The sequence below is a fragment of the Melozone crissalis genome, unplaced genomic scaffold (assembly GCF_028551555.1).
Source record: "Melozone crissalis strain CALT ecotype California unplaced genomic scaffold, PUWL_Pcris_2 ptg000012l_1, whole genome shotgun sequence".
NCBI lineage: Eukaryota > Metazoa > Chordata > Aves > Passeriformes > Passerellidae > Melozone > Melozone crissalis.
In genome coordinates this window covers 14,548,310-14,560,586 of record NW_026535790.1, presented here as the reverse complement: position 1 = coordinate 14,560,586, position 12,277 = coordinate 14,548,310, and the positions used below count along the sequence as shown (strand labels likewise).

Genomic DNA, 12,277 nt, shown 5'->3' with positions numbered 1-12,277 from the left:
CTGCTTTTTGCTCCCACTTGGAAATTCCAGGATTTCACTCAGGGCAGGTCCAGGTGATCCCAGTGTGCTGAAGGGCAGCTCTGCCTTGGAATTCCTTCCTGACTTCTGCTGTCCTTGGAATTCCTCCCTGACTTCTGGTATCCTTGGAATTCCTCCCTGACCTCTGGAGTCCTTCCCTGCCTCAGCAGAACAAACTCCTCTCATCTCAGGGAGCAGGAAGGATGTTGGTGCTTGCTTTTTTTTATTTCTTGATATGTTATTTATTTTAATTTTTTTTAATCTTTATTTTATTTTATTTATATTTTTATGTTGTTATTTTCTAATGTTTATTTTTAAATTCTTCAGGCACAAGTGGTCTGCAGCTTCTCCTGAGGGCTCTGCTCCCTGCTGGAGCTGTGCCAGGGGAGGTTTAGGTTGGATTTTAGGGAAAAGTTCTTCCCTGGAGGGTGTCTGGAACAGCTCCCCAGGGAATGGCACAGCCCCAGAGCATGGGGACAGCACTCCCGGGGATGCACAGGGTGGGATTTTTGCAGGGAAGGATCTGGATTCTGATCCTGGGGTGTCCCTCCCAGCTCAGGGCATGCCATGATTCCAGAATTCCCGAGGTAAAATGGAGCAGGAGCTTCAGGAGAACCCCTGGTTCCCAGTGCCAGCTGCACGTGCTGGAGGCTGCTGGCAAACACAGCCCCTGCTTTTGTACCTTTTTGTCTTTCTGCTTTCCCTTTCTGATCCCGGTGGATGGGCTTTAATTGCTGCTTTAGTCTGGTGCTGGTGGCTGAAAGGAGAGATCAATAATTCACAGGGAGCTCCAAGGTTCCCATCTGCCTGCCTTGGCTCAGGGCTGCAGCACCCTGGGCTCTCACTGCTTTGTGCTTTCCCAGACAAAAAGCAGCTCAGGATGATTGCTGGGGTTGTTGTGGGTTTGCTGCAGGGGAGGAAAGGTGGATTTCCCCTGGATTTGTTCTCCTGGCTCTGTGTTTGGTGTGAGCAGGGAGGAGCTGCTGCCTGGGTTCCAGATGTGGGTTTGCAGATGATCAGTTCTATGCTGTTAAACCTTGGGATCTTCAGCAGTTTGGGATCATTTCTCTATCTGGGAAGCTGTATCAAACTTGGGGCAGTCCAGCCTGGGGAGATAAAAGGGCTGGAGGTTCCTCCAGCTGTGCTGTCCCCACTGGATGTCCCTGAACTTCATCCGCCTGTGGAAAACGTGAGTTACCCCCTCTAGGAATGACCTGGATCCTGAGATCCCAAGGGATCTTTTTGATGCAGTGCCACAAAAATCACAATAAATAGAGCTCAACTCAGCGGGTCCATGCCCAGGCTCTAGGGCAGGATCAGGTGTTGCCATGTCAGGGTGCTCAGAGGTTTCCTGGCATTGAGAAGGTGAACAGCCCTGGTTAATTGGGATCGGCTGGAATTGGGATTGTTCGGCCTGGAGAAGGATTTGGGGTCAGTGAATTGTGGTCTTTCAGTGCCTGAAGGGAATCTGCAAGAAAGGTGGAGAGAGATCTTCTACAAGGGCCTGGAGTCCAGGACAGGGGGAATGACTCCAAACTGACTATGGGCAGGGACAGATGGGATATTGGGAAGGAATTCCTCCCTGTGAGGGTGGGGAGCTGTGTGAATTCCCAGAGAAGCTGTGGATCCCTGGAAGTGTCCAAGGCCAGGTTGGACAGGGCTTGGAGCACCCTGGGATGGTGGAAGGTGTCTCTGCCATAGCAGGGGTGACAATGGATGGGCTTTGAGGTTCCTTCAACCCAAACCATTCTGGGATTCAGTTCCCCAAAGGGAAACCCCTAAAGAACTCCCTGTGCCCAAACAAGACACACCCTCAGCTTTTCTCCTGCTGTCCTCCAACATTTCCATTTCCTCCTCCTATTCCAAGACCCTTGAACCTTTTAAAACCTCTCCCAACCTTCTCCCATCTCCTCACATCCCACTTGGGCACTCAGAGGTCGGCTCCAGCGGCTGGCTCGTGTTTTTTTCGAGAATTACCCTCTCCTTGAACTCATTTCATTTCCCCCTCCAGCTTCTCCAGCTCCTCTCCTGGGCTGCACAGATGACTAAGCCAAGGGTTTGTTTTTTTTTTGAAACACAGACTAAACACATGCCCACCTTCCCTTCCTCCCCAGCACAGCCCCTGCTGCGCTCCCCTGACGCGTTTCATCTCCCGATGCCCGCGCATCACCAAAGTACATTTTTCAAAGGGACTCTCCATAAAGCTCTATTAGCAGGGGATGAGTAATGGCTTGACAAACCAGATTTAAGTGGCCCCTTCTGAATCATCTTGGCAGTAATAGGGGGAGTGTGTCCATTTTTTGATTAAATATTTCCAGTGCCATTAACTCGGCCGGAGTAAACAACTTCTATTGGGTTTGCCTGCTAATGACAACCCAAAGGTCTTTGATCCCGGGGTTGCAGAGAGCCAGGAGCTGGATAAAGATCATGGAATCGTTGCTAAAGTGTCATCAAAGAGTTGGGAAATGGTTCTTTGCTCTCTCTGTGTGCGTGTCCTGCCACCTTCAGTGCGTGTGGTGCCACCTGTGATGCTCTCAGGCAGTGGTGGGGAGTGGCTGGAGGATTTTCCCAAGAAAAATCCATAATTGACCTTAATTTCTTGTGCAGATTCCTTCAGGCTGGGTCTTTGTTGTTCCTTTTTACCTGCAAGGGGCTGTAGCAAATTCCATGGGTTTTGTGTGTATCCCAGTCTTAAATATTCCAGCTCTTCATATCCCAGGACTCAGTTCACACCTAAAATGAAAAGGTAGAGCCTCGTTTTTCTTTCAAATTAATGAGATTTGAGATATCTTCAGCCTAAATATAAAGGTGTATTTATTAATATATGTTTTAAAGGACCATAAATCAGTAGGAATGCTGCATTATATTTTAAAAATTAATTCTTTGTGGTTAACCAGCCAAACAAAGCTGATTTCAGGCATTGTGCTGATGATTTTGGGGTCATTAATTACTGACTTCAGCACCGAGCATGGTCAAAAACAGCTTTGCAGTGGGCAGGAACCGTGTGGATAAAATTCTTTGTGTGAATGTAATTTTTTTTATGGTGAGGGAGAAGCCAAATTTCTTGGATGAGAGTCAGGCCAGGCCCTGCTCTGAGCTGTCCTGGCCAGCAGATCCACTGGTGCTGCTCAGCATATGGATGGGAATGATTCAGGCTGGATGAATTCCCTGGATTTGGGCCAGAGGCTTTTAAAGGAGCCAAGGCCATGCAGGGTGGGATGGCAGCAGGGAGAAACCTGCTCCTATTTCCAGGGAAAAGGCTCCAGTGACAGGTTCTGGGATGTTGGGAAGGGGCCAGAGCATCTCCTGGGATGCTCCTGAGGGTGATCCCTGCACCCAGCACAGCAGACAATTCCCATTTTCCCTCTTTTTCCTGACAGTGGCACCAGTGTGCAGAGTCCAGTTCTCCCAGCTGCTCCTGGGGCTTTGCTGGAGCCATTCCCTGCTTATTTGGAGAGCTGGCTCCTTTCTGCTGTGACTTCTCATTTAATAACTGAACCTGAGCACTGCTGGCCTGCTTTGGGGCATTGTTTTACAGGGTTTGGGTGGGTTTTTCTCATTTTAGGGCTTATTTTTGAGCCATCTGTCAGTCCAAGTGATCCTCCACCCAGATATAACCCAGCTGATTGCCCTGCTTTCCCAAACTGTTCTGCTGATAACATTTCAGATTGCCCTGGTCCCGTCCTCCAGAGGCTGGAGCAGGCAGCACTTGATCTAATCCTGCTTGGCATTTATGTCACTGGAAATGAAATTGCATTTTGCTGAATGAAACTGAGAAATGGGAAAGTAATACTGCAAATATGTTCTGCCACGTGGGATCTCCTGCCGGGGAAGCTTCGGAGGGAAGCTGATTATCCCAGAGAACAAACTCTGCTCTGTCCGTGGCTCTTCTTGCAGGACAGGGAAATGTGGCATCCAGGGATTCTTCTGCAGAGAAAACACTCCCAGCCTGGAGACAGAGAGCCCTGGGACGGGTTGGGTTGGGAAAAGCCTTAAAGCTCATCCAGTGCCACCTTCCAGCATCCCAGGTTCCTCCAAGCCCTGTCCAGCCTGGCCTTGGACACTCCCAGCTTCTCTGGGAATCTGTTCCAGGGCCTCACAGGGAACAATTCCCTCCCAATATCCCAACCTGAACCGGAGGGACTGGCACAAAAATCTTGGGGGGTGCCTGAATTTGGAATCCGGTCACTGAACTCTGCTGGGTTTGGGCTTTGGTGCTTCCTCCACCCCCCAGTGTCCCTTTGGCAGCTCCAGGAGGGAGCAGAGTTTTGCGTGTGGGAATGGAATCATTAACCATGGAGCAGAGAGTTAAAAGGAACTCTGCAGAGCATTAGGAGATCAAGCAGGTCAATTGAAAGGAGGAAAAATTACCATCAGTTATCTTCAATTAAATTGTTATCGCTCCACATGAAGGATCCCATTTAGAGGGAGGCATAAAACCTGAGAGTGGAGGTGACTGAGGGAATAAATTCCCCATTTTTCATTCCAAACCCAGAGAGGGAACATCCATCAGCAGGCACAAGGAGGAGATCTCTTTTTCCTTCTGTTTCCAGCCTACTTTGAAGCAGAGCCCATTTGGAATCTCTCAGTGACACTTTTTTATTTTTTTTTTTCAGTGGAAAGCACAAACTCCTTAAAGCCACGACTTTTAGGAGAGGCTTTAATAACAGAGAACCCCTTCTTGAGTAGGACTTGTGCTTCTGAGAGGTTGTGGTTGTGTCTGGCTGTTAAATTTGGGGCAGTGGCACCCCAAAATAGCAAAATATCTCAGTTTCCAGGGCTGGGATATCCTGGTTCAAGTCCCTGATCCCTTTCCAAGGCCAAAGAGCAGAAATAACTTTGAACTGTGCTCATGAGCCTGGGAAAACACCACCCAAACCCTTTTTTTTTTTTTTTTAGGAAGTTTTATCACATAAAAGAAGGCAATTCCTGTGGTCTAGATGGACTAAACCAGTTTGAAGTTGATTTTCAGACATGAAGAGTCCAATCTTGTAGTAAATAAACTTCGTCCAAATGGTTTGCACAGGAGATATTTTCAGATGCAGGAGTTGAAAAGCCACTTGTGTTATTCCTGGGGTTGATTTTGATTTTTTAAAGGCAGGGAAAGCAGAGGAGGAAGCAGCCAGGTCTGCAATTGCTCGGGGGGTTCTGCTTGTTTGCTTTGCTGGCTTGTTTACTTACCTCAGAAATATCAGAATTGCTCAGTTTGATCTTTGACAAGCAAAGAAGGAGAGAAAAATAAAGGTCAAAACGGAGCCTTCATCTTCTCTGGGGTGTCACTTACATCCCCTGACAGCTCTGCTTCCTCTGCCTCCTGGAACTCCCTGGAAAAGGAGATTTTAGCCCAGGCTGCTCCAGAGGCAGGGGAATGACACAGCTGGAAATAAAACCCAGCAGAGTGAGGAGAGCAGGGCAGCCTGTTCCTGCTGTAACTGAGCACTGGGCGATGTCACACATCCCTTCTCCCCTCTTTTTTCTCCTGGGGATGCTCAGATTCCTCCTTGGGAGGTTGGGGAACAGATTCCCAGAGAAGCTGTGGATCCCTGGAAGTGCCCCAGGCCAGGCTGGACAGGGCTTGGAGCACTCTGGGATGGTGGAAAGTGCCCCTAGGTGGGACTGGATGTTCCGTAAAGCCCCTGGGTTCCTTCTCCTCTCTCTGCATCCTCTGTGGGTTTTAATTCCCTGACATGGGGCTGCAGACTGAGAGCAGGGCAGCCTGTCCCTGCTGTGTGTAACTGAGCACTGGGAGATGTCACACATCCCTCCTCCCCTCTTTCTTCTCCTGGGGATGCTCAGATTGCTCCTTGTGAGGGTGAGGAAGCCTGGCACAGATTCCCAGAGAAGCTGTGGATCCCTGGCACAGATTCCCAGAGAAGCTGTGGATCCCTGGAAGTGTCCCAGGCCAGGTTGGGGCACCCTGGGATGATGGAAAGTGCCCCTAGATGGGACTGGATGCTCCATAAAGTCCCTGGGCTCCTTCTCCCTTCTCTGCATTCTTTGTGGGTTTTAGTTTTCTGACATGGGGCTGCAGACAGGTGAACTCTGTGGCAGTGGAAAACCTGGTAATTGGAGAATTATAATTGCCCAAAAAATGAGGTGAGGGGAGGAAGCAGGAGTGCCCCGGAGCCAGGCAGGGATTGACAGATCATTATTGTGCCTGGTCAGAGCCTCTGTGGGCTGAATGCAACATCTAAAGCAGAAAAGCCAACATAAACAAGTGCTGCAAGTCCCATTGACAGCTTTAGGCTCGGGACTAAGAGAAAAAACAACCCAAGTGCAAAGGATGTTTATGAGACTCAATGTTCTGGGTTTGTTTATTGCTCCTCGGGGCTCTGCCACTCTCAGATCTCCCAGCTCAGGAAAAGTTGAGCTGCTTTGGAGGGGGATTTCTGAAGGAAAACAACATTCTTAACTCTGGAAACTTCCCTGGTCATTCAGCAGGGAGGAGGTGGTGTGGAAGAGACCTTCTGTCCTCTGTGAGGGATGCAGGTGTGATTATTTCTGGGTTTCAGAGCAGAAAGGTGTGCAGTTGTCCTGCTGAGACCGAGCCTAAATTATGTAAAATAGCAGCTGGTGGATGCAGCAATCAAAGGAGATGAGGGAGAAGGTGGGCGAGGGGAAAAGGAGGCACAAAGAGATCCCAGTCCTTGGAGAACTGCAGGAATTCAGGTGCACAAAGACAATCTGAGGCTGCAAATTCCACCCTTCATTGTCTGCTTGGAGGAGCCATCGATAATTGGACCGTGATGGGTTTCTCTTTTTTCTCTTTTATTGCATTCCGTGGTTCCTGGAAGGCTCTGGGGTCCTTGCTAAAACCACAAGTGGCAGATTCTCAGCTCCCGAGGTTTTCAGACCAAAACTATTTAGGAAAGGATTTTTTTTTTTTTTTTTGGTCTGTTTATCTGAACTTGGAATGAACTGTTTGAGGTTTGTCCCTAATAAAAGCATAGTTTGGAATCGCTGGAATATTCTGCAGCATAAAAATGGCCTTGAAAATGGGCAGAGAGGGGGTGTGTTTTGCCTGCAGTCAGGGTTTGCTTTTATTTAAACTCAAGGATGCTGAAACCTCCCAAACTGATCCCACACAGTTCCTGCCCTTCCCTCGAATAGTGGGAAGTTTAACCCTGAAGCTCAAGGATGATTTAAATCTGAAATTGTAAACTTTAGACTGAAATCTGAACTTTTTTGAGTGTTCCCTGGGATCTGCCAGTGGGACTTGGGGTTAAACCATTCTGTGCTGATTCTTGGTGACAGTTTCCAGCATGACCATTCCCATTCCAGCCTGGGGGATCCCCATACCAGCATTGCCAATTTTCTCCCATATTCTGGGGATTCCTGAGCATTCTGGATCCTCCTGCAAGTCCACATGGTCACCTTTTGGCCCTGGAATCCTGGACTGATGTAAAGGTCAATAATTGCAGCAGCAGAAGATGTGGAGATCCCCAAAGCTGCTCAAGGGGGTCATGCCAACCCTCTTTGTGTTTGGAAAAGGAATTTTTTCCTAGTGCAGCTTGGAGCCCAATGGAGAGCAGGTATTTACCCTGCCAGAATTGAGGCTTCTAAAAAAATGGACAAAAAGCAAAAACCTCCACTTTAGACCAACTCTCCTGGAAGTGCCTCATTTTGCTGCCAAGCTTTGTTACACATCCCAACCCGAGCTGCATCTCATGACAGAACCACTGCTGGAGCCAAAAGCCGAAGTTTCCAGCTCTGAGCAGGTCACAACGAGACACTGCAGCAATTTGAAAGTGTTGTTGCAATTTCGTTTTCGCTCAGCCAGAAAGTTGGACGAAAATAATCCTCGCCATGAAAAGCTTTGGTTTCAACAAATCAACGATTTATTTCACCCTGAGAAAAGGACTCCTGGAAAAATTCCTGCTCTGGGACTGCCTTTAATCCGGACAAAATCAACAGTGGCTCCTAGTGGCTGACTGCAGGGGAATGGCCAAATCCATCTTGAGTGTCCCTTCCTTGACCCTCCTCGTGGATCCGTGCTCGTCAGCGAGCGGGAAATTTGCGCTGCGAGCAATAAACCATTTCAGAAGGCATAAAAATATCCCCGTTTCCCCGGCTCCCGTTGGTGTCAGGGGAAGATAATTACACTGGAAGGCTGGAGCAGTGGATGTTTGGCTCATCTGCTCCTCAGCATCCTCTCCAACAATCCCCAAACTCCCAGCAGCGCTTGGCCGCCGTTCAGGGCCATCCGTCCTTGTCGGTGCCCGGCGGGTCCTGCCCGGTGTCCCGGCAGGATCCCGCTCCAACATCCCTGCTCACAGCTGGCCCTGTCATCACATTAGCGCTGCCTGCCTCCAAACACCATCCCAAAAGGATAATGAAGATCCCTGAGGTGAGGTTTTGCAGTGTCAGCCGTCTGTCAACCTTTCCCAGGCGTCCTGCCGCGCTCCAATCTGCTGGATCAGCTCCTGGGCGCAGCTGCTGACGTTCCAGGCCACCTCCTCGTCCTCTCCTGTCCCCGTCCCTCGTGGCCTCTCTCCCCTCCCTGACAGATCGCTGCAGATTTTCTCCCACACTTCAATAGGAGGCAAAAGTCACGGAGCTGGAGACAAAGCAAAAAGGGGCACAAATCGTTAAAGGAAATTGGGAAATGCATTCAGGATTGGCAGTGCTCCACAGGAGGATCTTGGGTTTGCCTAAGGAAACTTGGGATTTTAGAGAGTAACAATCCACAAATTCCTTTTATTTACCTTATGGTGTTTAGGTTGTTCAGCTTTTCAGACTCTGACTTTTTTGGTGATGACTCCGAGATTGTCTTATCATGCTGCACTCGATGATCTGTGAGGTATTTTCCAACTTTGGCCATTCTGTGCTTCTCTGTCCACATCATTCCAGGATTGGGGATTTGAAGCGACCACCAGAAAGCCCAATTTTCATGATAAAATTGTAACTCTTGGCAGCAGCAAGGGGGATTTGGAGAACCCCACACTACATTTGCCTTCAGTGCATGAGGCTGCTGCTCCATGGGAGAGGACGAGGTTCTGGAAATGGCAGTGGGCAGGTTTTCCATGTTTCCCAGGAAAAAGTGCTGGGGAACAGCAGGGAAAACAGAACAACCCCAGCAAGCTGTCAAGAATGGTAGTGGCTTCTTCTCCCAGATAATCAACAACAGGATGAGAGGAAATGGCCTCAGGCTGTGCCAGGGGAGGCTCAGGTTGGACATCAGGAGGAATTTCTTTATGGAAAGGGTGGTCAGGCATTGGAACTGCCCCAGCCTGGTCAGGAACTGGAACTGGAGGTGGCACTCGGTGCTTTGGGCTGGGGACAAGGTGGGCTGGAACTGGATGGTCCTGGAGGTCTCTTCCCACCTCAGAGATCCTGGGATTCTGTGTGATTCCTTGCTGACAGTTGTCATTCATTTCCCAGCCTCAGCCTGCCACCCACACCCTGCTCCAGGAGCTGTGCCTGCAGGGACACCAGACCTTAATGAGTTCTTTTGCTCCTTGTCAAGAATTCCCTCTCCAGCCCTGCCTGGGGGGACCCTGAACGTGCCAGGTCCTGACAGAGAGCTCGGGGACGCTGCCAGCACCGTGTGGCTTGGAGCAGGACAGCCTGGGAGCCTGCAGGGCTGTTTTGGGATCAGTCTCTGTGGAGAGCTGGTCAAATTCCATCCCAGAGCAGCCCTGAGCCTCTAATAAGGTTGGGGTTTTTTTGCCTCTCCCCAGGTGTGAGTTGGAAACCGAGTGGAAATACTAATTTTGTGTAGTGGCTTTGGTTTGCTAATTTTATATTTTTAAATTTTTTATTTAATTTTTAATTTTTTAATTCCAAATCATGACACCCCAGGTAGTTTTGGCATTGTGAGGGAAAGGAATAGGATGGATGAGCTCTGCCTGATGTGAGAGAACCGGGCCCTGCAAATTTCCCAGTCCTTCCCTTCCTGGTATCCCATGGCAATCCGAGTTTATGGATTAGAACCTGGAGCTCTGAGTGCTCTTCCCCTGGATAAATGGTTGAGCAGCAGACAGACGATTGCAGGGAGTAATTTAGCAGTGAATGATGGCTCATTAGCAGCCCACGGGCTGGAGGGGATGTGTGGGCTCTTCCCAAATCCCAGTTAACTCTTTCACCCTCTCCTTCCACTGCCAGGGGTTGGGTTTGCTGAGTGTGGATGTGTTACAGAGCCTCGAGTAGTGCAACAGCATCCCCCCAAACCTGCCGATTTTTACCCCCCTAACGAGGGATGGGGAATAAAGGAAATTATTATCAGCCCAGGAGATGAGTCAGATATGAAAATCACACTTTTTCCCAGACAATGTTATTACTCTGAGGAAAAGGAAATGAAAAAGACTCATTTTGTCTCACAAAGGAGCAGGCCTGGAACTCGAAATGCTCATTGCAGAGCCAGGTGCTGCTGGAAGGAGCAGCTCCAGGGAGGGAGCAGATCAATCCCACCTTTTCCCATTGTTTAGGGAGCCTGGGTGCTGGGCAGGCTTTGCTGCACTTCCCTGGAAAGGAATGGAATGTGTGGAAGCCCGAGGGAATGTGGTGCTGGGATAGAAGAGGGGCATGGAAAAATCTTGGGTTTCAGCTTCATTAAAGTCTTGTGCACCCAGAGAAACTCAGAGATCCTGAATGCACTCCTGGCACTCAGGGCCACACTGCTGGCACTTAAAATCTGCTGGGTTCAGGAAACACAATTTGGGGGTTTGGGGGGCAATTCCCAAAGGGAGATAAGTACTCAAAAAACATAAAACTATTGATCCCACTGACTTCCAGTGTATTTTTTCTCCTAATGCTCTTAGGAGATGTCTGGAAGCAAAATGCTTTGTTTTAATGAATAGAGCTATGATATCCAATATTCCAATATCCAATATTCCTATATAGCAGTGTCCATAAAATTCTGCTGGAGTCAGTGCAGTAAAAGCAGAGTGATCCATGTGAATCCAGGCAGATTCCAGCCTGGATAATTCTAGCTTGGAACAGTGAACAAACCCTCTCCTTTGCTTAGCTTGAATTATTTTGCGTTGGGCACAATTGTTCTCCAGCTTCTCCAGAGCTGGGCTGGGATCCTGTGATCCCAGTAAAACTCACAGGGAACTCCAGGAGGTTCCCTCAGACATTTCTTTTTCCTCCATGGCTTTCCAGAAGGAGCACAAATCCCAGCAGGAGGAACATTTCCCATTTTCTCTGACCACTTTGCTTTTGTGCCCGCAGCCAGATGAGCTGACCAACGCCCTGGAGATCAGCAACATCGTCTTCACCAGCATGTTTGCCTTGGAGATGCTCCTGAAGCTCCTGGCCTTTGGCATCTTTGGCTACATCAAGAACCCCTACAACATCTTTGATGGGATCATCGTGGTCATCAGGTGCTTCCCCCACTGTGGTTTTTCTGCTGGGGAGTGGGGTGGGGGTCAGGGATGGCAAGGGAAATTCAGGTTGGGTGTTAGGAAAAGGTTTTTTACTGAAAGAATGGTTTGGCATTGGAACTGTGTGTCCAGGGAGGCGGTGGGGTCACCATCCCTGGATGTCTTTAAAAAAGGATTGGATGCCATGGTTTGGTTGGTGAGGAGGCGTTAGGGCTGAGTTGGACTTGATGATCTTCAAATTCTCTTCCAACCTGGTGATTCTGTGATTCCATGTGTCAATCCAGGGTTGGGGTGTGCTGTAATTGTTGGGTTCATCCAGGGTTGGGGTGTGCTGTAATTGTGATGGACTTTTGGATTCCTGTCCTTAGGAGGGCTGTCCAAAGTAAATCAACCTGGCAGATGGAGAGGAAAATCTATTTATGCCACACATCTGGCACTGGGGTGGATTTTCCACTCAAGTGCAGCGTGGCTGGTCCTGGGAAAGGGGTCCTGGGAGTGTCCCTACCCCAGCAGTGCTCTCCTCTCCCAAATGACCCCAGCTGGGCTGGAATTGGGCAAGCAGGAGGGGAAGGGAGGGCCCTGCTCTGCTGTGCTCCCCAGGAACACTGTCCCAGTGCTGGGATCACCCCTCAATCAGTAATTTGGGGCAAAGAATTCCAGGGACACAGAGATGTAAAGCAGGAGAGTGCCCTTGGCACAATCCTTTGATGCAGACAAGGTTCAAGGTTCTGAACAAAGGTCATTCTGTGGTCTGATCAAACTAACCCCCCCAAAAATCCCTCTGGATGTTCTGAAGGAAGATAAATAACTCAAGAGACATAAGAACTATTGATCCTATTGACTTGAAGTGGTTTTTTGTTTCCCTAATTCTCTTAAGAGATGCTGGATTTTGTTTTAATGAATAGAGCTGTGCTGATACTCCTATATCATAGGAA

The 12,277-nt window shown here is 49.1% G+C and overlaps 1 protein-coding gene across 1 annotated transcript in view; it reads left to right on the top strand.

Moving 5' to 3' along the window:
- The window catches only part of CACNA1H (calcium voltage-gated channel subunit alpha1 H), a 150,277-nt gene that overhangs the window by 91,858 nt on the left and 46,142 nt on the right, over positions 1-12,277 (top strand). The window contains exon 11 of the mRNA XM_054270947.1: positions 11,191-11,342. Within this exon, the coding sequence (XP_054126922.1) occupies positions 11,191-11,342 (152 nt within the window). The remainder of the gene's footprint in view (positions 1-11,190; positions 11,343-12,277) is intronic.